General features: G+C 44.8%; 1 protein-coding gene across 2 annotated transcripts in view; it reads left to right on the top strand.

Annotated features, from left to right (window-relative positions):
• ASZ1 (ankyrin repeat, SAM and basic leucine zipper domain containing 1) overlaps positions 1-23,130 on the top strand; it is a 71,140-nt gene that overhangs the window by 4,219 nt on the left and 43,791 nt on the right. Inside the window, exons 2-4 of one of the 2 annotated variants that reach the window (XM_029072770.2) lie at positions 54-150; positions 17,116-17,238; positions 18,774-18,885. In XM_029072770.2, the coding sequence (XP_028928603.1) occupies positions 54-150; positions 17,116-17,238; positions 18,774-18,885 (332 nt within the window). Of the gene's footprint in view, positions 1-53; positions 151-7,460; positions 7,548-17,115; positions 17,239-18,773; positions 18,886-23,130 lie in introns of those variants that run through there. The other variant, XM_029072771.2, reaches the window with a different exon arrangement.

Raw genomic sequence — 23,130 nt, 5'->3', positions numbered from 1 at the left:
TAAATTTAGAGAAGTGCAATGAGAAATCTCCTTTCTGTTCTCTCCCTCTGCAGTTGAAAGACTCATTACTGAGCGAAGAGAAGGATGAGGTATTGAAGAGAGCTTTGACTACGGGTGATGGTTCACTACTTGAAGAGCTCCTAAATTCTGGTGAGAAAAGTGCTGGAAATCTTAATGTTGTTTTCAGCTGAACCAAAGGTGGGGTCAATTGGAAAGACTGCCAGATTTTTTTTCTCCCCCCACATCATTTTGTTTCCATTTTAGCACTACATGGCTTTCTGCAGAATGGAAAGATTATAGGTTCCCAGTTGTTCAGGTGACTAAAAGTTTGATTTGAATAAATAGGGAAACGGAGTCTAATCTCAAAGAATGCTCTGTGAAGCTCCTCCCAAGCCCTGTCAGCCCCGCTGCCTCAATCAGCTCTCCCCCTCCTATCCCACTTCACTGAAGTCCTACTACAGCACAACCCGCACGCTTTAGTCCTCTATTGCAACCTACTCAATATACTTTCATCTCATATCTCACCACTGAATCCTTGCCCATATCCTCCCCGTTCATATCTGGCAGACCATTCAGTTGTATTTACTGAGCGCTTACTGTGTGCAGAGCATTCTCTCCCTACCTACAAAGCCCTCCTAAAAATCACAGTGCCTCCAAGTTTCTTCCCCCACTAAGTCCTCATTTTCCTTACTCTCCCTCCTTCATCACATATGTCCTTGGATCTGTGCCCCTTAAGCCCTTCGATAGGCACCCCAGCCCCACACAACTTGTGTTCATATTCTTCCATTTTCCCTATCTGTAATTTGAGTGTCTGTCTGCCCCTCTAGACTGTAAACTTGTGGATAGGGAATGCAACTCTATTGTACTGTACTCTCCCTAGCTCTTAGAACAGTGCTGTGCACTCAGTAAGCGTTCAGTAAATACCACTGTTTTATAATAGAAAATGAGAGAAGAAAAAGTACATGTTGTATCTAGCTTGGGTGAAGCTGATATTTTCTAAAAGTGAGAACTGTAATGCTCTGGGCCCAGTATTCTGGATGTTTGTTTTTATGAGTGTGGAATGATGTATCTTGTACTGTCGTAATTAAATCCTCTAGTTGTAATTAATCTGAGTTGTGCTAAGTTTGTAACCGCTTTCCATTCTCTCTTTTCTTCCCTTGCAAGTCATTACTCCCACCGGTGAGACCCTAACTCCTAGAAACGTTTTATTAATGATTTTCAGATATTTTTCCAGCCAGGTTTTGTGAGTGACCTCTGAAACATTTGTGGGATTATTTTATTTCCTTCAGTCTTTTCACTCCATTCTTTTTTCCTTCCCAATCACTCGTTTCCCAGTCTTCCACTCTCCCCCCAGCCTCTTTACGACCTCTCCCTGCTCCTTGTCTCCCTCACCTCCTGGCTCCCCGTTCTGTTTGCGGTCAAAGTTTGTGTCTCACTTTCTGTGTCAGTGCATGTGTGTTTGAGGATTTGTACCCCTCTTGGTTTTAGGCGTATTTTTCTGGAAATAGCCAGGATCCATATGAGTGTGAGTTGTGAACTCTGCGCTCGTGTCCTTGTGTGGTGCAGGACCTCTATGTTTTTTGTATGTGTCTTGGTTTCCCATGCGTGTCTAGAAAGCCCTCCCTAAATTGAGCGTGATTATGAGAACCCAGAAGAATCGGGTAATTCAGATTTGCCAGTTAGTGAAAGAAATGGCCAAGAATTTTCTCAGTATGATTATCATATAATCTGCACCCATGCAGTTCACCCTATGGTTCTGTTTCCTCATCTTTTCACTTGTTTATCTCCCTCTTCTCCCCTACCCCCCCAACCCCACCCTCGACACTTAGGATAGATGAAAATGAGATAGACAAATTGCCGTAGCAATATCAATCCCCTTAGTGTACAACACGGCCTTAGGACTGAGAGAACTTGAAAAAAAGTGTAAAACAAGATGCATGCTTTGAGGGAGCTTAGTGTGTACTAGGGGAAGACACACAATCACAGAACATAAGCATGTAAGTAGGTAAAGCGCAAGAGTGTGGAAAGAGAAGTACAATCAGAGGAGGCTGTAGTGGATGGTGTGAGCAGAGCAGTAGGAGGTTAATCAGGATGGGCTGTCTGTAGGAGGTTGATTTACAGTAAGGGTGAGGAGGAGAAGAAAGACGTAGTTTGGAGAGAAACAAGTGGGGAGGAGCTTCGAGTCAAGGGAAAGTGCATAGTCTGCTATGAAAGGACCAACTGTGGAGGGATGGTGCGGATCGTAGGTGCCTATATTTCATTCTGAGTGATGGAGTGATAAGAGCTTTGGGAGCGAGAGGAAGCATGTTGGAGCTTGAGATGACAGGCAGGCAGTCTTCATAGGCCCTGGTTGGGGTGTTTTCAGCTCAACACCTCTGCTCAGGATCTTAGCCTCTTTTGGAAGCTCTCCGGTGTCCTGATAGATTTGGTGTGCACGAGGCTGGGAATCCAGCCCTAGAAGGCTTTTGTTCCCTGGCCGAAGCCTGTAGGGACAATCACTCCCTTGGAATTTATGCAAGAATGTAACCCGGGAAAGAGTAGAGGGTAATGAATTGGGACAGTGGGGAAATAATCAACCAGATCTGATGAGTGAGCCAGTTTATGGAGAGGCGCGAAGCCGATGGATTTGAGGTTGTCCGATGGGAAGAATGATTAGCAGCAACTCTAGGATTGGGGGAAGGGGAGTTTGGGGAGGCGAGTGGCATTTCAGAATGACGACTCATCTTTCCATGAGTAGGATGCATCTGAGGAGGGAGAGACGGGAGGCAGAGTCCAGCCGTCAGGTCCTTCCCTGTGGAGATCGTCTCGGGTAACTACCTCAGGGTGGACCTCGGTATGTTAGGAAGGAAAGGATGTTGCTTAAAAAACAAATATTCCACTTTCAAAATCATCTCTCACCCCCTTATTGAAACTCTATGGCCGCTGGACTGACAAGAGACTTCCTGCTGCTGTTGCTGCCGCCCCTGAACTCCTTCCCGGGCCTGCCGCCTGTCAGCGGCACTTGAGGCGATCATCAGCCCTGTGCCGTGGGATCTCTTGGCCTCTAGGAGCTCCTTCAGTGGCAGACGGGAGTGTAATTAGAAGGTGCCGTGACTGGAGCTTCCACCTACCCGCCCTAAAAAGAGGCTGAGAATGAGCGGCTAGATAGATAGGAGAAGAACCAGGAGAGGACACTGTCAACGAAGCTGGTTAGATCATGTTTTCAGAAGAACAGGGTGGTCCACAGATTCAGGGGCAGCTAGGAGGTCAGGAAGGATTAGGATGGAGTAGAGGCCATTGAATTTGGCAAGGAGATCATTGGTGACCTTGGAAAGGGCATTTGCTGTGGAGTGAAGGGACCGGAAGCCAGATTGGAGGGAATCAAGGAGAAAATTGGTCAAGATAGGGTTTTTTGTAAAGGAGATACATGAGTGTGTTTGAAAGCAGTGAGGAAGAAGCCATTGGAGAGTGATAGTGGTGTTCAGAGAGGGAAGAAGGGAGAAGGCAATTGTTTTGATAAGATGCAAAGGGATGGTATCGGAGGCGCAGGTGGATAGAAAAGATTTGAGGGGAGACGGGAGACGTCCTCTTGAGATATTGCTGGGAAAGATGAGAGAGTCGACGATAAGGCTGGAGGAGGGAGAGACTGAAGAGGAGCAAGGGAGATTTTAGGAAAATCGTGCCCGATGCTTTCAGTTTTATCATTGAAATACCTCGCCAGGTCATTGGGGTGAGAGATGGGAAGGCTGGGGGGATGGGATTGAGGATGGAGGTTAAACATCTGAACATCTGGCAAGGGCAATGGGCCTGGGAGGCAAGGATGAAGAAATAATGTTGTCAGGCAGAGAAGAGGGCAGAGTTAAGGCACTCCATGATAAATCTGCAATGGACAAAGTGGGCCTGATATCTGGAGTTCTGCCAGCAACGCTCCACAGCTCATGTGCAGGAGCTCAGGAAGTGGCCTATGAAGGTGATCCAGGGCTGTGGATATGAAGACAGCAGAGGGATAGAGGAGCGAGTGAACTGAGGTCATAGGATTAAGATCGTGAGCCCTATGTGGGACAGGGACTTTGTCCAACTTGAGGATCCTGTACCTACCCCAGGGCTTAATGCAGTGCCTGGCACATAGTAGTGCTTAACAAATACCAAAAAAAAGAATAAAGATGAAACAGAATGTATGTATTAGCAGATGGAAGGAGGAGAATAGACATAAAGAGGTGATACTCTCAGAAAAAGCTTTTTGCAAAGTCATTTTCTCATCTGATACCATACGATCAGTAGCTTCGACAAAAGATGTCACGAGTATATAGTTTCCACATTTTTTGTCAACTACCACCTCCATATGGGTGATTCAAACATCTGTCTACCTCTCCAGGTCTGCCCTGTCCCCCACCATCCAACTCCGCATGTCTTTTTGCCTCCATCTCCACCTGGATGGCCCCACTGGCACCTCAGACTCCCTCCTTCTCCCACTCCCAATTTCCCTATCTCCACTGACAACACCGGCACCTTCCCTGTGACTTTGGTATTAACTCCACAGCAGCGGTCTGCTCTCCTATCCAATCTGCTGCCAAACCCAGCCGAACGGTTTCTCAAAAGCATTTTGCAGGTCCACCCCCTTCTTCACGCATACGACCTCGAACCTGGTTCAAGCGCTCGTTATGTCGTGATTGGGCTAGTGTGGCAGCCTTCCTGCCGGTCTCTCTCCCTTCAGCCCACGCTCCCCACTGCAGCCTAGATCAGCGTCCTGGAAGTCATGCAGTACGCTTCTCCCCACTCCTTAAATCCCTCTGGTGATTCCCATCGCCCGCGGCATCAAGCCAAGACTTCTTGCCCTTTGCTTTAAGGTTCTCTGCCACTCTCTCCACCCAGCTTATTGGTTCTCCTCACTCACCTCTCCCCTGCCTGCACTCTTTGCTCTTTCTAAGTCCCAACTCATGGCTCTATCCCGCTCTCCTTTTGCCTGCTTCCCTCCCCTTACTCAGGTTATCCCCAGTGCCTGGAACTCCCTTGTCCCAAAGACCCCAGCCCTCCCCCACCTTGTAAGTTTTCTAATAGATGGGATCTCGTCGATTAACTCTGTCGTAGTCTCCCAAGGATTGAGTTCAATCCTTTGCACGTAGTAAGTGCTCGGTAAATACCGTCGATTGATTGAAAGCCTTCCAAAAATTCACCTCCTTCACAGGTTCCCTGACTGATTATTAGCACTCTAAACCTTATCCACACTTCAGTCCCTTCTTGCCCTTGATATATTTATATATTGCCCCTTCTTAGCACTTTGAATGAATGTTTATTCAGATTGCTTTGCCTGTGAATGTCTTTGTCTCCCCTGTGAGCTCCCCTTAGACAAGGACCATGTCTCCTATTTCTGTTGAACTCCCCAAGTGTTTAGTTGGAACTCAGTAAGTCCCACCAGCATTACTAGAGAGCATCCTTCCCACATTGTGCATCTATCTGCCTAGAACACAATGCAGTGTCAGAAGAAGCGGTTCTGCACAGGGAGGCAGTCAAGGCCTTTTATATTTTCACAAATTTTCCTTACTGCCAGATTAATCAATTTGGCATTATAAGTAAACTGAATGTATGTAGATCTGTCAGTGTCTTTACAGTTATTTCTTAAGACAGCTCCTCCCCACGGAAATTGGATATCCATAAATTGTTTACTTTTATGAGCGGCTTGATAAGTAGCAGTTTTGCCGATGGCCCTCGCACTGTATCACCAAAGGCTATAATACCATACCCTGAAGGATGATGAAGCCCATTCCTTTGCGCATAGCCCATGTTGTATTTCACAGAAAACTGTGCATTCTTTGAACAATAAACCTATTTATTGTTTTTCCAGTAATATATCCAGTAATTAGTAACCTATTTTGAACAAGAAATGTGAATTCATGAAACAGTTGAATCTGATCTGCAGGAAAAGTCATAAAATCCAGTATATAATCGTTTTAATAATGTCCTGGAAGTCATTACTGCAATTTTGTAGTGGTTCATTTTCTACCTTGCTTAAAGGAAAAATGTTTATTTTATTAATATTCAGACCTAGCTGACGCTTTCTCAGTTTCAGACCTTACCAGAAGGCGAGGATAATGTTTTTTTCTGTCTTTATTGTAAATAAGATACCAATGTTTATTGGAAAGATTAAATGAAGAACAAAGTGAGCCGCCGTTGTTCACGTTACTGAAAGTATAACTTCTAGAGATTGGAATGTATCGGTGTTTTTTTTCCTCTCTGATACAAAGGCTATACCATCTTATTGAAGTGGTAAACAAAATGTGTAACTTGTAAATAAGTTATGGCCCATCAGACCTCTTGTATCAGCTCGTAAACTCAATCGCTTTCTTTTGTATCTCCAGTTCTTGATGTACACTCAGTGTTAAAAATGGTACTGAGAGTTAGTGTTCAACTAACAAAATGAACCAAAAACTTGTCACTCTAGGCTTCGAGGCTCTCCATCACCTTGCCCCCTTCTACCTCTCCTCCCTCCTCTCTTTCTACTCCCCACCCCGCACACTCCTCTCCTCTGCTGCCCACCTCCTCACCGTCCCCCGTTCTCGCCTGTCCTGCCATCGACCCCTGGACCACGTCCTCCCACGGTCCTGGAATGCCCTCCCTCCTCACCTCCAACTAATTCTCTTCCCCTCTTCAAAGCCCTACTTAGAGCTCACCTCCTCCAAGAGGCCTTCCCTGACTGAGCTTCCCTTCTTCCCTCTGCTCCCTCTGCTGCCCCTCTACCCCCGTTTCACCTCCCCTCAGCTAAGCCTCCTGCTAAGCCTCCTTTTCCCCCCCTTTCCCTCTGCTCCTCCCCCTCTCCCTTCCCCTTTCCTCAGCACTGTGCTGTCCGCTCAATTGTATATATTTTTATTACCCTATTTATTTTGTTAATGAGATGTACATCACCTTGAGTCTATTTATTGCTATTGTTTTAATGAGATATACATCCCCTCGATTCTATTTATTGCTATTGTTTTTTCTCTGTCTGTCTCCCCCGATTAGACTGTAAGCCTGTCAATGGGCAGGGACTGTCTCTATCTGTTGCCTATTTGTACATTCCAAGTGCTTAGTACAGTGCTCTGCACATAGTAAGCGCTCAATAAATACTATTGAAGGAATGAATGAAGTAATGTTGGTTTACTTCCCCAAACAAAATTACCCTTGGATTTTTCCTTTATTTGCCTTATCTTTCTGTTGTAGTCTTCCCTCGACTTCTCTGCCTCACACTGCCAATTAGATTATACAGTAACCCAACCAGTGGTATTTAGTGAGCGCTTGGGAAAGTATAGTACATGATCTCTGTCCTCAAGGAGTGCGTGTGCGTGTGCTTACCCAGCCCTGCAACTCGCAGCACCACAGAGGTTTGGAAAAGGGTCAGCACAGTTACCCAGGACCATTCTTTAAGCTGGCTAGTGTTCCCATTTCCACTCTGGTTATGGCACTCAGGAGAGGGTTCATAGCATCTCTTCTCCTTGCTCTCAGAAATGAGGCAGAAGCAGAGGAGCAGACCCTTACCAATTTCTCAGTGAGGATGGGACACCCCAATCAAGACAATCAAGACAATCACCCCAATTGTAAGTGATGGAAAAAAGGCTATTGAATTGCATTGTATGCAGCATAGTGCCAGAATGTTTCTGTTCCTAGAGCTTCCAACATTTTCCCCCGGAACATCAATGATGTCATTTAACGCAGAGTGGACCCTTCTTGTGTGTCTACGCAGATGAAAATCTTTCCTTACTGCTGTGTTGGCAGCTATCGCCATTATTAAACACGTTTGAGAGCTCACAGCCCTCCTCTCTACTAAACCTGAAAAAGTGGAAATGAAATGAAGTAAAACAGGACTAAAACCTAAAATTATCTAATAGTCTTCTTTACGTTGGTATAGATAGGAATGAAATGAATTGCTATGGAGCCTGGGCAGTTTGGAGCATTTCAGAGGTCAGAGAGGCGAGTGTGGGGATCGTTGAGAGATTTCCACACACGGGGTGGGGATTGTGGTCGAAAGATGTTAAAATGTGGCAGAAAACTGGAGTTAATTCTGCACTTAAATGCTCTAGGGAGCTGGAGCAATAGCTGATGCTCTTGTTCCATTTGGGTCTCGAGTTCCCTTTGTATGGAATTAATGCTCTTATTTTGTGTTTCCTAAAATTATGCCATAATGGAAAGAGCACAGATCTGGAAGTCACAGGATATGGGTTTTAATCCTGGTTCTGTTGCTTGTCTGATGTGGGATCTTGGGCAAATCACTTACCTTCTGGGCCTCAGTTTCCTCATTGGCAAAATGGACTTTTTACAGGTGGTGTATTGGACTTTTTTTTTACAGGAGCAGCATGATGTAGTGCTTAGATTCCTTAACTCCCATTCTCTCCTGGACCCCCTCCAATCTGGCTTCCGTCCCCTCCACTCTACCGAGACTGCTCTCTCTAAGGTCACCCATGACCTCCTTTTTGCCAAATCCAATGGCTCCTACTCCATTCTAATCCTCCTTGACCTCTCTGCTGCCTTTGACACTGTCAACCATCCCCTCCTCCTCCACACCTTATCTCACCTTGGCTTCACGGACTCCGTCCTCTCCTGGTTCTCCTCTTACCTCTCTGGCTGGTCATTCTCGGTCTCCTTCGCTGGCGCCTCCTCCCCCTCCCATCCTTTAACTGTTGGAGTTCCTCATGGGTCAATTCTTGGCCCTCTTCTGTTCTCCATCTACACTCACTCCCTTGGTGAACTCATTCGCTCTCACGGCTTTGACTACCATCTCTACGCAGATGACACACAGATATACATCTCCGCCCCGTCCTCTCCCCCTCCCTTCAGGCTCACATCTCCTCCTGCCTCCGGGATGTCTCCACCTGGATGTCGGCCCGCCGCCTAAAACTCAACATGAGCGAGACTGAGCTCCTCATCTTCCCTCCCAAACCCGGTCCTCTCCCAGACTTCCCTATCACCGTGGATGGCGCGACCATCCTTCCCGTCTCTCGGGCCTGCGATCTCGGTGTCATCCTTGACTCGTCTCTCTTGTTCACCCCACACATCCTATCCGTTACCGAGACCTGCCGATTTCACCTTTACGATATCGCCAAGATCCGCCCTTTCCTCTCCACCCAAACGGCTACCTTACCGCTACGGGCTCTCGTTATATCCCGGCTAGACTATTGTGTCAGCCTTCTCTCTGATCTCCTTTCCTCCTCTCTCGCCCCGCTCCGGTCTAGTCTTCACTCCGCTGCCCGGCTTATCTTCCCGCAGAAACGATCTGGGCATGTCACTCCCCTTCTTAAACACCTCCAGTGGTTGCCTATCAACCTGCGCTCCAAACAAAAACTCCTCACTCTAGGCTTCGAGGCTCTCCATCACCTTGCCCCTTCCTACCTCTCCTCCCTTCTCTCTTTCTACCGCCCACCCCGCACGCTCCGCTCCTCCGCCGCCCACCTCCTCACCGTCCCTCGGTCTCGCCCATCCCGCCGTCGACCCCCGGGCCACGTCCTCCCGCGGTCCCGGAACGCCCTCCCTCCTCACCTCCGCCAAACTGATTCTCTTCCCCTCTTCAAAACCCTACTTAAAGCTCACCTCCTCCAAAGGCCTTCCCACACTGAGCTCCCCTTCTCCCTCTACTCCCTCTACCGCCCCCCCTTCACCTCTCCGCGGCTTAACCCTCTTTTCCCCCCATCTCCCTCTGCTCCTCCCCCCTCCCTTCCCATCCCCTCAGCACTGTACTCGTCTGCTCAACTGTATATATTTTCATTACCCTATTTATTTTGTTAATGAAATGTACATTGCCTCGATTCTATTTATTTGCCATTGTTTTTATGAGATGTTCTTCCCCTCGACTCTATTTATCGCCATTGTTCTTGTCTGTCCGTCTCCCCCGATTAGACCGTAAGCCCGTCAAACGGCAGGGACTGTCTCTATCTGTTGCCGACTTGTTCGTTCCAAGCGCTTAGTACAGTGCTCTGACATAGTAAGCGCTCAATAAATACTAATGAATGAATAGTGGATAAATCTCGGGCCTGGAAGACAGAGGTTCATGGGTTCAATCCTGGTTCTGCCACTTGTCCATCATGTGATTTTGGGCAAGTCACCTCTCTGGGCCTCAGTTTCCTCATCCGTAAATTGGGGATTGAGAATGTGAGCCCCACGTTGCGTCCAATCTGATTTGTTTGTATCCACCCCATCGCTTAGTATGGTGCCTCGCACATAGTAAGTGCTTAACAGATATCATTTCTTATATAAATCCTACTCTCTTCTACTTAGTCTGTGAGCCCCAATGTAGGACAAGGGAATGTGTCCAACTGAGTCATCTTGTATCTACCGCAGCTCTTAATGCAGTGAATGCTTAGTAAATATAAGCTCTTCAGTACCATAATTATTATTAGTAATAATAGCCAGCTAAGAATACTTTCACACCAGAAGTGAAATATGTTTGTAAACCAATTGATCTAACACGTGCCTTTATCTGAAGTAAATTGTACTTATTTTGAGGATCAGTCCCTATCTTGTACTGTTTGAATCAAATTTATGAGACCCTGTGGATAATGTTTTAATAAAATATAATGTGAATAAATCCACTGTAATAATAATAATAATGTTGGTATTTGTTAAGCGCTTACTATGTGCCAAGCACTGTTCTAAGCACTAGGGTAGATACAAGGTAATCAGGTTGTCCCACATAGGGCTCACAGTTTTCATCACCATTTTACAGATGAGGTAACGGAGGCACAGAGAAGTTAAGTGACTTGCCCAAAGTCACACAGCTGACAGGCGGAAGAGCTGAGATTCGAACCCATGACCCCTGACTTGCAAAACCGGGTTCTCTCCACTAAGCCACCCTGCTTCCATATTGCTTTCTAAGTTCCACTCTGACCTCTGGTGTGATGTAATAACTCAAATTTAACCCAACCACTTTTGAGCATTAGCTTTTAGGCTAGATCTGCATTCCAGGCATGGAAAACAATCTGTGGGTTTTTGTGCTGTTGTGTTTGTTTGGATTAGTTTTATACACTAAGGTTTTACGTAAGTATAGTATAGTAAGTCTAGTGTATTAAGTAAAGTATATGTAAAGTTTTAGACACTAGTCATAACGACTGCTATTTGTCAATATTAATACTGCATTTTGATTTGTGTTTAGTGTAAAGTTGCATACACTGGTCATAATGACTGTTGATGTTTGTCAATATCAATACTGCATTTTGTTGTTTTTGTTTGGGTTAATGTAAAGTTGTGTACACTACTCGTCATGACTGTTGATGTTTGTCAGTATCAATACTGCATTAGCTGCCAGACTACATTGCATTTTGGGGAGAAATTCTTTGGGTCCGGTTTACACTTCCTTCAACCCAGATGTCAAGAGGTGTAGAACCTTGCCAACTCCCCAGGGTCGTTAATTGGCCGCATCAGGTCACTAGCCTGGGTCACTCATTGCGTGACTGAGAACCAGCTCCAGACAGTGGTGTCCCTCATTTCGTGGGACTTGGGAAGAAGTCAGCTCTCCCCGGAGGTCATCACAATGAAAGAAGATGGGTCCGACACAAGTAGAAAGATTGCCCAGTGGCTGATTTGCTCTCATAAGCCAGGAATCTATCCCCTCAAAACAGTTGTATGGTATTTCAGCAGGTCATCACGCTCCCACTGAAAAGTGGTGGAATTTGCGTCGTCATTTTGGAAGGCTGTTTCTGGCAGTCAAGTAAAGCTCCCGTCATCGCAGTCTGCGTCTTGGTCCTTTAAAGCAAGAGGGTGCTTACTGCAGCAGACACCTGGCGTTTAGATCATGTCTGAAGCTCCGTAATGCTACCTGCATAAAACGCAAGAGCTGAACCTACTGGGCTTCATAGAGGACTAGATATCCTCGTAAGAGCCCAATTTCATTAGGTGGAATAGATGGATGGATTTTGAATAGAACTTGGGCTCATTCAAAACTTCTACTGAACTACACTAGAGAAGCAGCGTGGCTCAGTGGAAAGAGCCCGGGCTTGGGAGTCAGAGGTCATGGGTTCGAGTGCCGGCTCTGCCACTTGTCAGCTGTGTGACTGTGGGCAAGTCACTTCACTTCTCTGTGCCTCAGTTCCCTCATCTGTAAAGTGGGGATTAAACTGTGAGCCTCACGTGGGACAACCTGATTACCCTGTATCTACCCCAGCGCTTAGAACAGTGCTCTGCACCTAGTAAGCGCTTAAATACCAACATTACACTATTCGATGAAAAGAAAACTGGGGATCTGTGCCCAAAAACGATCTCTTTGCTTAAGAGAAGATCGACTGTGGCTATAAGTAATGTTACAGTGTTATCTCGGTCACACTCCTTAGAGATTAGGTTCATAGGCAAAGTTCTAACTATGCAGGACCTTCTGGCTGCCCTGGTCTGTATTGAGTTTAATTGTTAGTCAAATCAGTCGATGGTATTTTCGTGTTTACTGTTCTGGTAAACAGCAACCATGTGCCAAAACCATGATCCCTGCTGTGGACGTAGCAGGATAGCAGATTTCGATCGTGCTGGTATAGCAGGAGCAAGAACAAGGATGCAGTGGTCAGTAACATCAGTATACTGGGGGAAGTGACCAAATGAATAATTGAATATTGCTGAAGGTGGATGGCAAGAGCATGGCCTTGGGAGTCAATGTGGTTTCTAATCCCAGCTCTGCCACTTGTCTGCTGTGCCTCAGTTACCTCCTCTGTAAAATAATAATAATGTTGGTATTTGTTAATCGCTTACTATGTGCAGAGCACTGTTCTAAGCGCTGGGGGAGATACAGGGTCATCAGGTTGTCCCACGTGAGGCTCCCAGTTAATCCCCAATTTACAGAAGAGGTAACAGGCACAGAGAAGTTAAGTGACTTGCCCACAGTCACATAGCTGACAAGTGGCAGAGCCGGGATTTGAACCCATGACCTCTGACTCCCAAGCCTGGGCTCTTTCCACTGAGCCAGGCTGCAGAATGTGAGTCCCATGTGGGATGGGGACCGTGTCCAACCTGATTACCTTGTATCTACCCCAGCACTTAGAACAGTGCTTGGTACATAGTAAGCTCTTAACAGATATTATCATTAGCCTTATTATTATTATTAGCTCCAGCCGGCTCAGACTCACTAGAATGAGGGTGAGCCAAAATCCCACCAATAGGTTGGGTCCGGCCTGCCAGTTGATTCTGTTCAGCTCATGGGGCTGGAGCATCTGAGTCCCTGATGGAGTTGTGAAAACAGCTGTGTTCCTGCTTGTGGTGGCTTCTGCCTGGGTCCAGAGCCTGGCACTTAACCATAGAGAAAAGAGGTTACATTTCTGTTTCTTAAATCTGCCACTTGTCAGCTGTGTGACTGTGGACAAGTCACTTAACCTCTCTGTGCCTGTTACCTCATCTGTAAAATGGGGATTAACTGGGAGCCTCACGTGGGACAACCTGATTACCCTGTATCTACCCCAGCACTTAGAACAGTGCTCTGCACATAGTAAGCGCTTAACAAATACCAACATTATTATTATTCTTAAGTATCTTTTTCACGTCAAAAGTGGGAAGAGTGGCATCTCTCTGTGAAACCCTGAGGGACAGTGCTCTCTTGAGTATCCCAAAGCCATTCCAGAATAAGGGTGAGACCCACTCGAGTGGGCGATGGCAACATTAAAACATAAGTTGCTTTGCTACAGGCTGCTGGAGATGAGCTTTTCGGCACCTCTGAGCTGGTATTTTTCCATACCGCTCCTAACACGTAATAAAAAAGCGCTCTACTCATGGTGGGTGCTCAGTAAACTGAGTTGCTGGACTAACTTCAGGGTTACGAATTACTTATCAGAATTATAGGTCTCCCCACAGTTTCTAGGTTGGCTGTGTTCTAAAATTGTATTTAACACCTGAAATTGATTGGCAGGAGACTATTCGAAGCATGAAATGTGTAGAACATAGTGACAGGAGATGTAATAAAATAGCCATAGATAGAAATGTTCAAGCACACCCCACCCCGTTTCTTTTAATAGCAAATTAAAGGAAATTCCAAACTTAGTTGTCTGAGACCTACTTTATACTTTTACAATTACTGGATAGAATGGTGTAAATTTATGAAGTTTTAGAAGAAATTTGTGAGTAAATTTATGGTTTTAGAAGAAATTTGTGAACAGAAAAATGTTTGCTTTTCATTTTTTTTGACCTTCGTAAACGAGCTTTTGCCATATTCTTTTTACTTGATGGTAATTTTACAATTTGCCTCACCAATTAACACTTCTTAGTCCAGGTTCTTAAAACGACTTACAGCTTGGTATATAGTTGATAGCCATTTGCTTGCACTAGACTAGTGGTTGAGAATTTTTTAGTCTATTTCATTTTGCTCCATACATAGTAGATGCTTGGGTAGCCGGAGGCAGAGAGGAAAGGGAGATTGGATTAAAAAAAAATCTTGGGTTCCATGGTTCTCTGAAAGACTTTATTAATGTAAAATATTTGGGGAAATTGTAAACTTGAAGGATTTCCCGTTTGCCTAGTGGAAAAGAAATCAATCATTTGAGTAAAGACTAAGCAGTCAGAGCCCCAGGAACCATTTTCAGACCTAAAACAAGAATGAAGAGAAAATGGCCTTACCTGAATTCCTTGTCGAGGAGTCTTTTGTTATTCATTTTTATACTGCATTTAATGTCTCATTTAATTACCGCACCTTTCCCAGATCTCCACTTTCTTGTCTTCTTCCCCCTTTCTTCCCCCCACCCCCCAGTTTTTCCTCTCCCAGAGGTTTCACCACCTGCTAGAATGCAAGGCCGCTGTGAAGGTTTATACAATTGCACTGCTCCATACTTGGACCAGAAATATTTGGGAGTTGAGATTTCCCCCCCAAGAAGAGTTGCTCTTTCAAAGACTTTCTTCTTTCTCCTCTTCCTTTTACCTTCTTCTCTTTTCTGCAGGGAAACCTTAACTTCTGACCCCTATTTCACTGTGAGTGCTGGTAACACACCCGTGACTAGGCTACGGTAACTAGAAAATGCCACAATTGAGGTACTCGGTGTTACTCGGTGACTGCTCTGTGACGATTGATGCACACCTGACCTGATTCAAGGCTCAGGGTGATGATGATGATGGTATTTGTTAAGCGCTTACTATGAGCCAAGCACTGTTCAAAGTGCTGGAGTAGATACAAGGTAATTAGGTTGTCCCATGTAGGGCTCACAGTCTTAATCCCCATTTTACAGATGAGGTAGCTGAGCCCAGAGATGTTAAGTGACTTGCTAGTCTGACATTTTATATGAATGTTGAGGCTCTCAGTAGCCTCCTGCCACCCTGGAAAATTCACTCACAGCCCAGGCTGACTTCAGGGGCTTGGAGAATCAAAAAGGTCCAGCCACAGTAGAAAATGCCCAAGCCCAAGGTGACCCCCCCGAAAACCAAAAAAAAAATAAATTGTTTTCCCAAGCAAGTAGCTTTACACTGATAAAATTATTGAAATAAGACTAGACCCATCTTTTAAACTATTTATTCATTCAGTCGTATTTATTGAGCACTTACTGTGTGCAGAGCACTTATACTAAGTGCTTGGAATGTAGTTTGGCAACAGATGGAAACAATCCCTGCCCAACAGGGGCAGGGGATAGGGATGGGGGGCCGAGGTTGACCAGCCGGCCCAGTTTTTGGGGCGGAGGTTGGCCAGTGGCCCAGCTGTGGAAGGGGAGAACTGTTAGCACATCTTTGCCTGTCTTGGTCTTTATGACTTCAGTGATGGGATAGGGTTGCTTGAAAAATAATTTTGTTGTCTCCAGTAATTGAGAACAGTTTTGCTGTGTAGGTGGGTGGAAAGGGTTATGGTCACAGGTTGTCTTATCTGAGATTTGGCACAAAAACAACCGGACTTTTCAGGCAAAGCAACCTGCGTGGCGGCCCATCTGCGTGTGCACTGTAAACTCCACCAGGTAGAGTCTATGGGCTCAGGAGGGCCGCCCCTAGGAAGAAAGCAAAAGGCTTCCAATAATGACTGCAGTGTTTGCAAAACTTCAGAATTAATAGTTCACTGGCCAGGTTTCATTCCCACCCACCATTCCGAAAGTAAGGTGGAATGTTAGCAGTTAAAAAGATGGGAGTTTCAGCCCTGGAATCCAGGAGAGTAAGTCACAAGTAGGCCCATGAGCATTTCTCATTTGTAGCTCTTTACTTTCCAAGATGGCTAATGCAGCTCTGAGATTTGGTGAATTGACCCACCTCTGAATTCGACATTGTGGTGTGGAAATATCTTGGCTAGAGAATTAATAGTAAGAATATCATTATTATTATTATTATGGTATTTGCTAAGTGCTTACTATGTGCCAGGCACTGTAATAAGTGCTGGGGTGGATACAAGCAAATTGGGTTGGACATGGTCCCTGTCCCATGTGGGAGTCATTTTACAGGTGAGGTAACTGAAGCCCAGAGAAGTGAAATGACTTACCCAAGGTCACACAGCAAACAAGTGACAGAGCCGGGATTAAAAACCCACGCCATGACCTTCTGACTCCCAGCCTCTTGCTCTATCCACACCATTACTAGTCACACTATTGAGGAGATCCTACTCGAACTGAATTTTCGTAGAGTTAATGTGCTGTGATCTCCTCTGGGCCTCCAGGGACTTCAATATTATGCCCCTCAGGACATCAGAGGGAAACAATCCCCTTTTCCCTCTCTCTCATCTCTGTTCCAGTGATAGAATCACCATCTGTCCTGGCAAACATGTATCTTGACTATAGGTCATTATGCTAAGTGAAAAAGACCAGGCAAACTTAGCAAGAGTAGAGCAGCAGAGTAGTAGCACTGTCAGTTGGATGGCCTGTTTTTCCCTCCACAGAGGAAAGCGTTGAGTTCAGGATGTGTAGAATCCTAGAATGCTTTGGAAGGCCCAACATATAGCTGATAATCTTCATTGACAATAAACCATCTGTGAATTGAACTCTCACGCCTCCCTATGAAACAAAATTGAACCAACATGATGCATCTTTGGGTAGACCAGAAGTTGAAAATTGCTTCAAGGTGTAGGCCAAGGTACCATTAAGTGGCAAGGCCAGGTTGTCAAGAACCAGTTGTTCCTATTTAGGATTTCCTAAAAGTTAAAAGGGAATAAGGTTAAAGCGTGACTCTGTCGATACTTATTCTCGGGGTTTGGAGGGTTGCTCTTTAAAAAAAATGCTCTTGGTCACATGGGGTGTTTATTTTTGATAGGCATGCAAGTCGACTCAAGTTTTCGGTTCGGATGGACTCCCCTTATGTATGCTGCTAGCATCGCTAATGTTGATCTGGTGCGTATCCTGTTGGACAGAGGTGCAAATGCAAGCTTTTCAAAAGGTAAGAAGGTTCGGAACTAACATAAACACTATCCTGGGTTGCTCAAGTCGTTTGCACTGAAGAGCGGCAGAACAAAAATTTAAAATGACTAAGAGCTGCAGTAACCCGAATGGCAAGCCGATGTATCTTGGGGTTGGAATGTGGGGGGGTGGAGAGGGGCGGGTGGAGAAGTGATGAGCTGTGGTGGCAATGCAAGAGACACCCAGGGTGGGGGTCAGTGGTGGGAGGGGAGGGGGTGTCCCCCACAGGTGTTGAAGAAGCAGCACCCTGCCATCGTAGCAATATAGCACATGAGCGACACACCTTGAGAAGAGCCACAATTTAGCCACCCCTTCGCTGCATAGCTTTTGTGTGATTCTCATTGACTGTATATTTGCAAGACCCAAGTTATATATGACACAGGTTTGTGCCTAATACTCTAATTAAGTATTTAATGATTTAGAGGTTGAAAGAAGCCGGTGTTCAGTTTCGAGAGCACATACCAAATTACTTTGCAAACTGGATGTCGTGAAATGGTCTCTTGAAATAGGGTGAGCCAGCTAGGCTGACGGCTCGTTCCAGTTTATCTGGGACAGTCCCAGATTTTTATAGGCTGCCCTATCCGGTTGTCAATTTATATAGAAACACCCTTGCAAAGGATGAAAACCTGTAGTTATAAAAACTCATCCCTAATAGGTAAATTAATTCTCATAACGTTCTCCCTTTTTTTTAATCCATCCCATTCAGTGGTTCCCAGGAAAGCAGTGTGACTATCAGCATCGAATGCATGATGCTGTTGAAGAGAGAAGCAGCATTGCCTAATAGATAGAGCATGGGTCTGGGAGTCAGAAGGACCTGGGTTCTAATCCCAGCTTCACCACTTGTCTGCTATATGAAATTGACCAAGTCATTTAACCTCTCTGTGCCTCAGGTACCTCATATTTAAAACGGGGATTAAGACTGGGAGCCCCATGTAGGACAGGGACTACGTCCAACCTGACTAGCTTGTGTCTACCCCCATCACTTAACACAGTGCCTGGCACATAGTACGTGCTAAACAAATAACAACAACAAAAAGTTGTACTTTAGGGCCGATGGGAACTAGGGGAGTAAAGAGGCGGTGTCCTCCTTTCAGAATTACAGTTTGGAGCCAGAATTTAAGATGAAAGGACTCCTACCAAATGCCAGAAAGAAATTCAATATTGCGCTACCATCACCTCTGAAAACAAATAGTATTTTAATATATCATAATAATAATAATTATGGTATTTGTTAAGCACTTACTACATGCCAAATACTGTTCCAAGCGCTAGGGTGAATACAAGGTAATCGGGTTGTCCCGCTTTGGGGCTCACAGTTTTAATCCCCATTTTACAGATGAGGTGACTGAAGCACAGAGAAGTTAAGTGACTTGCCCAGGGTCACACTGCAGACAAGTAGTGAAGCCAGGATTAGAACTCACATCCTCTGACACCCACGCCCTTGCTCTTTCCACTAAGCCACCCTGCTTCTCCTAATAGATGTATATTTTCTTTCAATGGTACTGTTCAATGTAGATCAACACACTGTTCTGATGGCTGCATGTTCAGCTCGAGTTCCAGAAGAACGGATTTTGAAGACTGCAGAGCTACTTCTTTCAAGAAATGCCAGCCCTAATGCTACTTGCAGGTATGGGGAACGAAGATTGCAATATTTGTTTCTGATTTTTACTAAACACTTATTTTCTAAGGACAGTCTCTTCAACAGGAATAATGTGAATCAATTTATTTTATTTCTAAACAGGCCACCTGTAGTAGCTGTCAAAGGCAGGAAACTGGGCAGGGCAGACCACTGGTCTGGCCTAGTAATAGTATGAATTCCACCTGGCCTTTCCTTCTCTTGGCCCCAAGTCTTCAAGTTTGTTTCCACAGGGAGAAAAAAAATCACAGAGGGCAACTCGTTTTTTCTTGTATTTGGAGAATTGATTAATGAGTGAATTAAGGGGCTTTATTTCTACACTCTGTGGAAACTGAGGCATGGGGAAAGGTAGTGGCCTTTTTCTCTTTCAGATAAATGGGAAACAGAATGTTTCATTTTCAAAATTGAGGTAAGTCTTCATTTTCTTCTTCAGTTAACCTAAAATATTTTCCCTCTACTCTTTAGAACAGCGTGTTTTTTACTTTTTTCCAAAACTTTTTTAAGTAGCTCCAGTTACAATTCAGAAAATAAGGATGAAAGAGATCATTTAGTAAGTTCAGTTATTAGCAAATAACTGATATAATAGTTTGGCCTTGCAAAAAATGCATTTTATCAAAACTTTGATCAAATTCTTTGAGGGAGTCTGGTCTCAAACTAAGATGTATTGCCTAATATAGATTTGTTTTGTTCTCTGAGGTAGATGGCAGGTTCACACAGTTAAATGATCTTTTTGGTAAATAATTTTCTGACTCATAAGTGGTCTTATCAGTGGGTGTGAAATATTTCAGAGTTTCTCAGAGATTTTATATTAACAGTGTAACTCAATGAATCTTTCCCTGGTGAAAAGATACATTCCACGACAAGATAAATCTCATTTTGAAAATAACCACGCGAACCCACCTCTATGTGACTGTGTGTGCGTGTGCATGCACAAAGTTTTTTGAGGTGTTAATGTAAAAATGGCAGAATGGACAGAGGCACACAACTACTAACCCGCCACTGCTAATCCAGGTTGTCGGTCGACATCTAGCACCACTCCCCTTCTTAGCGTGTGAAAGGCATAATTCTCCCATCCCCATGAAATTACGCTAGCACAGTTGTATCCCACCAGTGATTTACAACAGGCTTCCTACCCCTTCCAGAAACCCTCTCCCTCCCAACAAGTCCCATATCTGATCCCTGCCTGTACTTTCTCTCCCCGTGCTTAATACAACACTCTGCACACAGTGAGCGCTGAATCTATGTTAATGCTGTTACTCCTCCCCTACTAGTAAGCTAGGGAGGCGCATTAATTCTTTCTGCTAACCAGGTGCCTGAACACTCTTTTTAAAAAGTAATATATTGGTTATTTAATACCCAGAACAAAATGCAATACTATTTTAAAGCCCTGTGACTCGAACTTTGTAAGGGTATGGAGAATGAATGTACTGTGGAAAGTTCACATTAAAAGACTTGACATTTGCTTGATAAGACTTAGCATTCATATAAAAAAATGCCCTATCAGTCCAGTTTGTTTCAGCAAGGTGGTGTGTGTTTACGCAACCCGTTTTTACAGCGGGATCCATCAGCTTTATCTCTTGATATTTACCGACACCTCACCTAACCTTGGCCAGGGCGTTTGGTCAGGTCATAGGCAATAAAAGAGATTTTATTTAACTTAAAAATAGAAAAGAAGAAGTCCCTGACCTTGGGATTTGCGGGGTGAATTGAGTGGCTCTGCTCGTGTGTAAATCAGGTGAGTTGTTTTTATTAGGCTATGTAATTCATTAAATTCTGAAACAGCTCTGCAGTTACTGTGCATAGTTCATTTTTCCTGTCATCGTAAGAGTTAATTACTTGGCTACAAATATTGCATTATGACAGAAATATGAAGAAGTGCCCAACTTTATGAGCAGAACCTGTAAGAATTTCTGACCGGAAATACAGTGAATCAGCTTTATTATTGGAGACTTTTTAGGACTTTGCACTTAAATTTTGCTTCAAAAACTTGATGATTAGGTGATCGTCTTATAAACTTAACTGAACGGGATTTGTAAAAGGTTGGCATGTCATTGTTTTATTTGTAGTCTTGGCACTTGAAAAGTTTTAATTCCTTGCACCTTGTTAGCAGATGGGAAATCATCAGTTGGCAGATGGCAACTCTTCTAATCTCAGAGTGTATTTTATTATTGCCATTAGCTGTACCCTTTGAACTTGATTAATAAATAATGTTTCATCACCTTAGTTCTAAGCAACTGCATTGGTAAACATTTAGTTTTGAAATTCAACAGCAGAACAGTAGCAGAGTGATAACCTTTCGCAAAATTATTTGTTTTCTATTGAAATGATTCCAGATTTATTTCCTTTTAAATTTTTGTCCCATTTCCCCCACCTGAACTTGTATGTATAAACAGGCTCAACAATCGTGTTGCTCTGCACACAATAAACACTCAGTACATACGACCGAATGAATTGAATGAATGAAATGTTGGCTTAGTTCACCAGTAGGACCAAAATCAATACTCATCATGTGCTGTGGATCTGTGCTTGTGGGTTCTGTCTGTGGCTTTTCTTTCTCCTCCTCTCTTTCCCCAGATTGATTTTTGTGGTCATCTCTGACAAGCAGATGAGTATATCATGAGACCTACATAGCATATTAAACGAACTGCACAAACAGTTTTCCTTGGCACCATGGAACTGACTGCAGCTCAAGATCCCTGCTAAGTAGGCAACACACTGTCTAACGACGTACTGATAGTTAAGTAGGAAACCAAAATAGGCAGATCAGCATTTCCTTGGGATCCTGTCAGCTAGAATGCGGCAGTTGTGTGGCATCAAGCTTCAGGCCGGGTTGAAGGACAAAAGAGCGTTCTTTTGGTTCTTAGCAGTGGTTTCCAAACACTCTCAAGGGGCAGATTTATAAATGCCTGTCAATGGTAGGTCACTTCGATGCCTGCTAATGGTAGCCCATCGCATATGGCGTTCAAAGAATGGAGCTCCTTGTCAAGGCAGTAATTTCAACCTTCAGTCGGCTCACCCTGGAATGAGCCAGTTTGGTCCTATACTGAGCCATTTTGCCGATAGCCAAGGGCGTAGGCTGCTGCACCTGCTGTTTGACAGGCCGTATTCAAGCATCCAAAGGACCGGGTTTGGCTCGCAGGATGGGGTTTGGATATCCCTCCCCACAGACGCGTCCGGCTTCTTAAGCAGTGCCATCAGCGAAGCTCACGTGGAAGACTTAACTTCCAGGACAAGTCAGGATCGCAAAGTATTAGGTCCTAGAATGAAGTCTGTCTACTGCTTTATAGGCTAGGCTCACCTCAGCACTGCTCTTTTCATTCATTCAATAGTATTTATTGAGCGCTTACTATGTGCAGAGCACTGGACTAAGCGCTTGGAATGCTCTGCAGGGTGAGTGACGAGGGGAGAATCAGCGACAGGTGGTAGGGTACCCAAGCCTTTGCTGTAGGGTGAGCTGAGATGAGCTAACCAAAATGACGGGAAGGACAGAGGGAACACTTTAAGGAGGCAGTTAAGTCGAGCCTCCAACAGTGCAGCATGACGGTTCGGGGTTAGAAGATAACCGCAGCAGACAGACCAGCCCGGTATGCTGCAATCAAGAAAGGAGTAATAATAATGCTGGTGTTTGTTAAGCGCTTACTATGTGCGGAGCAATGTTCTAAGCGCTGGGGTAGACACAGGGGAATCAGGTTGTCCCACGTGGGGCTCACAGTCTTAATCCCCATTTTACAGATGAGGTAACTGAGGCACATAGAAGTTAAGTGACTTGCCCACAGTCACACAGCTGACAAGTGGCAGAGCTGGGATTTGAACTCATGACCTCTGACTTCAAAACCCATGCTCTTTCCACTGAGCCACGCTGCTTCTCTTGAGCTCTTTTCCAATGAACATTTGGAGAATCGGGCAAGACTGAAACTCAGAGCAAACAACCATACCAGGCGCTGCCAATAGCCAACTCGTCAGGACAGTAGAGGGGACGTATACCGGCTGTGAGGTGACTTTTCAGCCCAACCCTCACTCAAAGGAAATTTCACTTAGTGTCATCATCCGCAGATTTGATCGTTCTCGAAATAATTCCGTGGGCCACGGGTACCCAGCTCTGTAGGAATCAAGATTCGGACTGAAGAGTGATATCACCGACTTCACTCCTAGATAATTTTTTGAGTCTGTTCCAGCCCCTACTCTTCTCAGGTTTCTGCGACGAACCAACAGCCACTTAAATAATAGTGTTGGTAT

Source organism: Ornithorhynchus anatinus, chromosome 10 (genome assembly GCF_004115215.2).
Source record: "Ornithorhynchus anatinus isolate Pmale09 chromosome 10, mOrnAna1.pri.v4, whole genome shotgun sequence".
Classification (NCBI taxonomy): domain Eukaryota; kingdom Metazoa; phylum Chordata; class Mammalia; order Monotremata; family Ornithorhynchidae; genus Ornithorhynchus; species Ornithorhynchus anatinus.
This window is presented reverse-complemented; position numbering and strand designations above follow the sequence as displayed.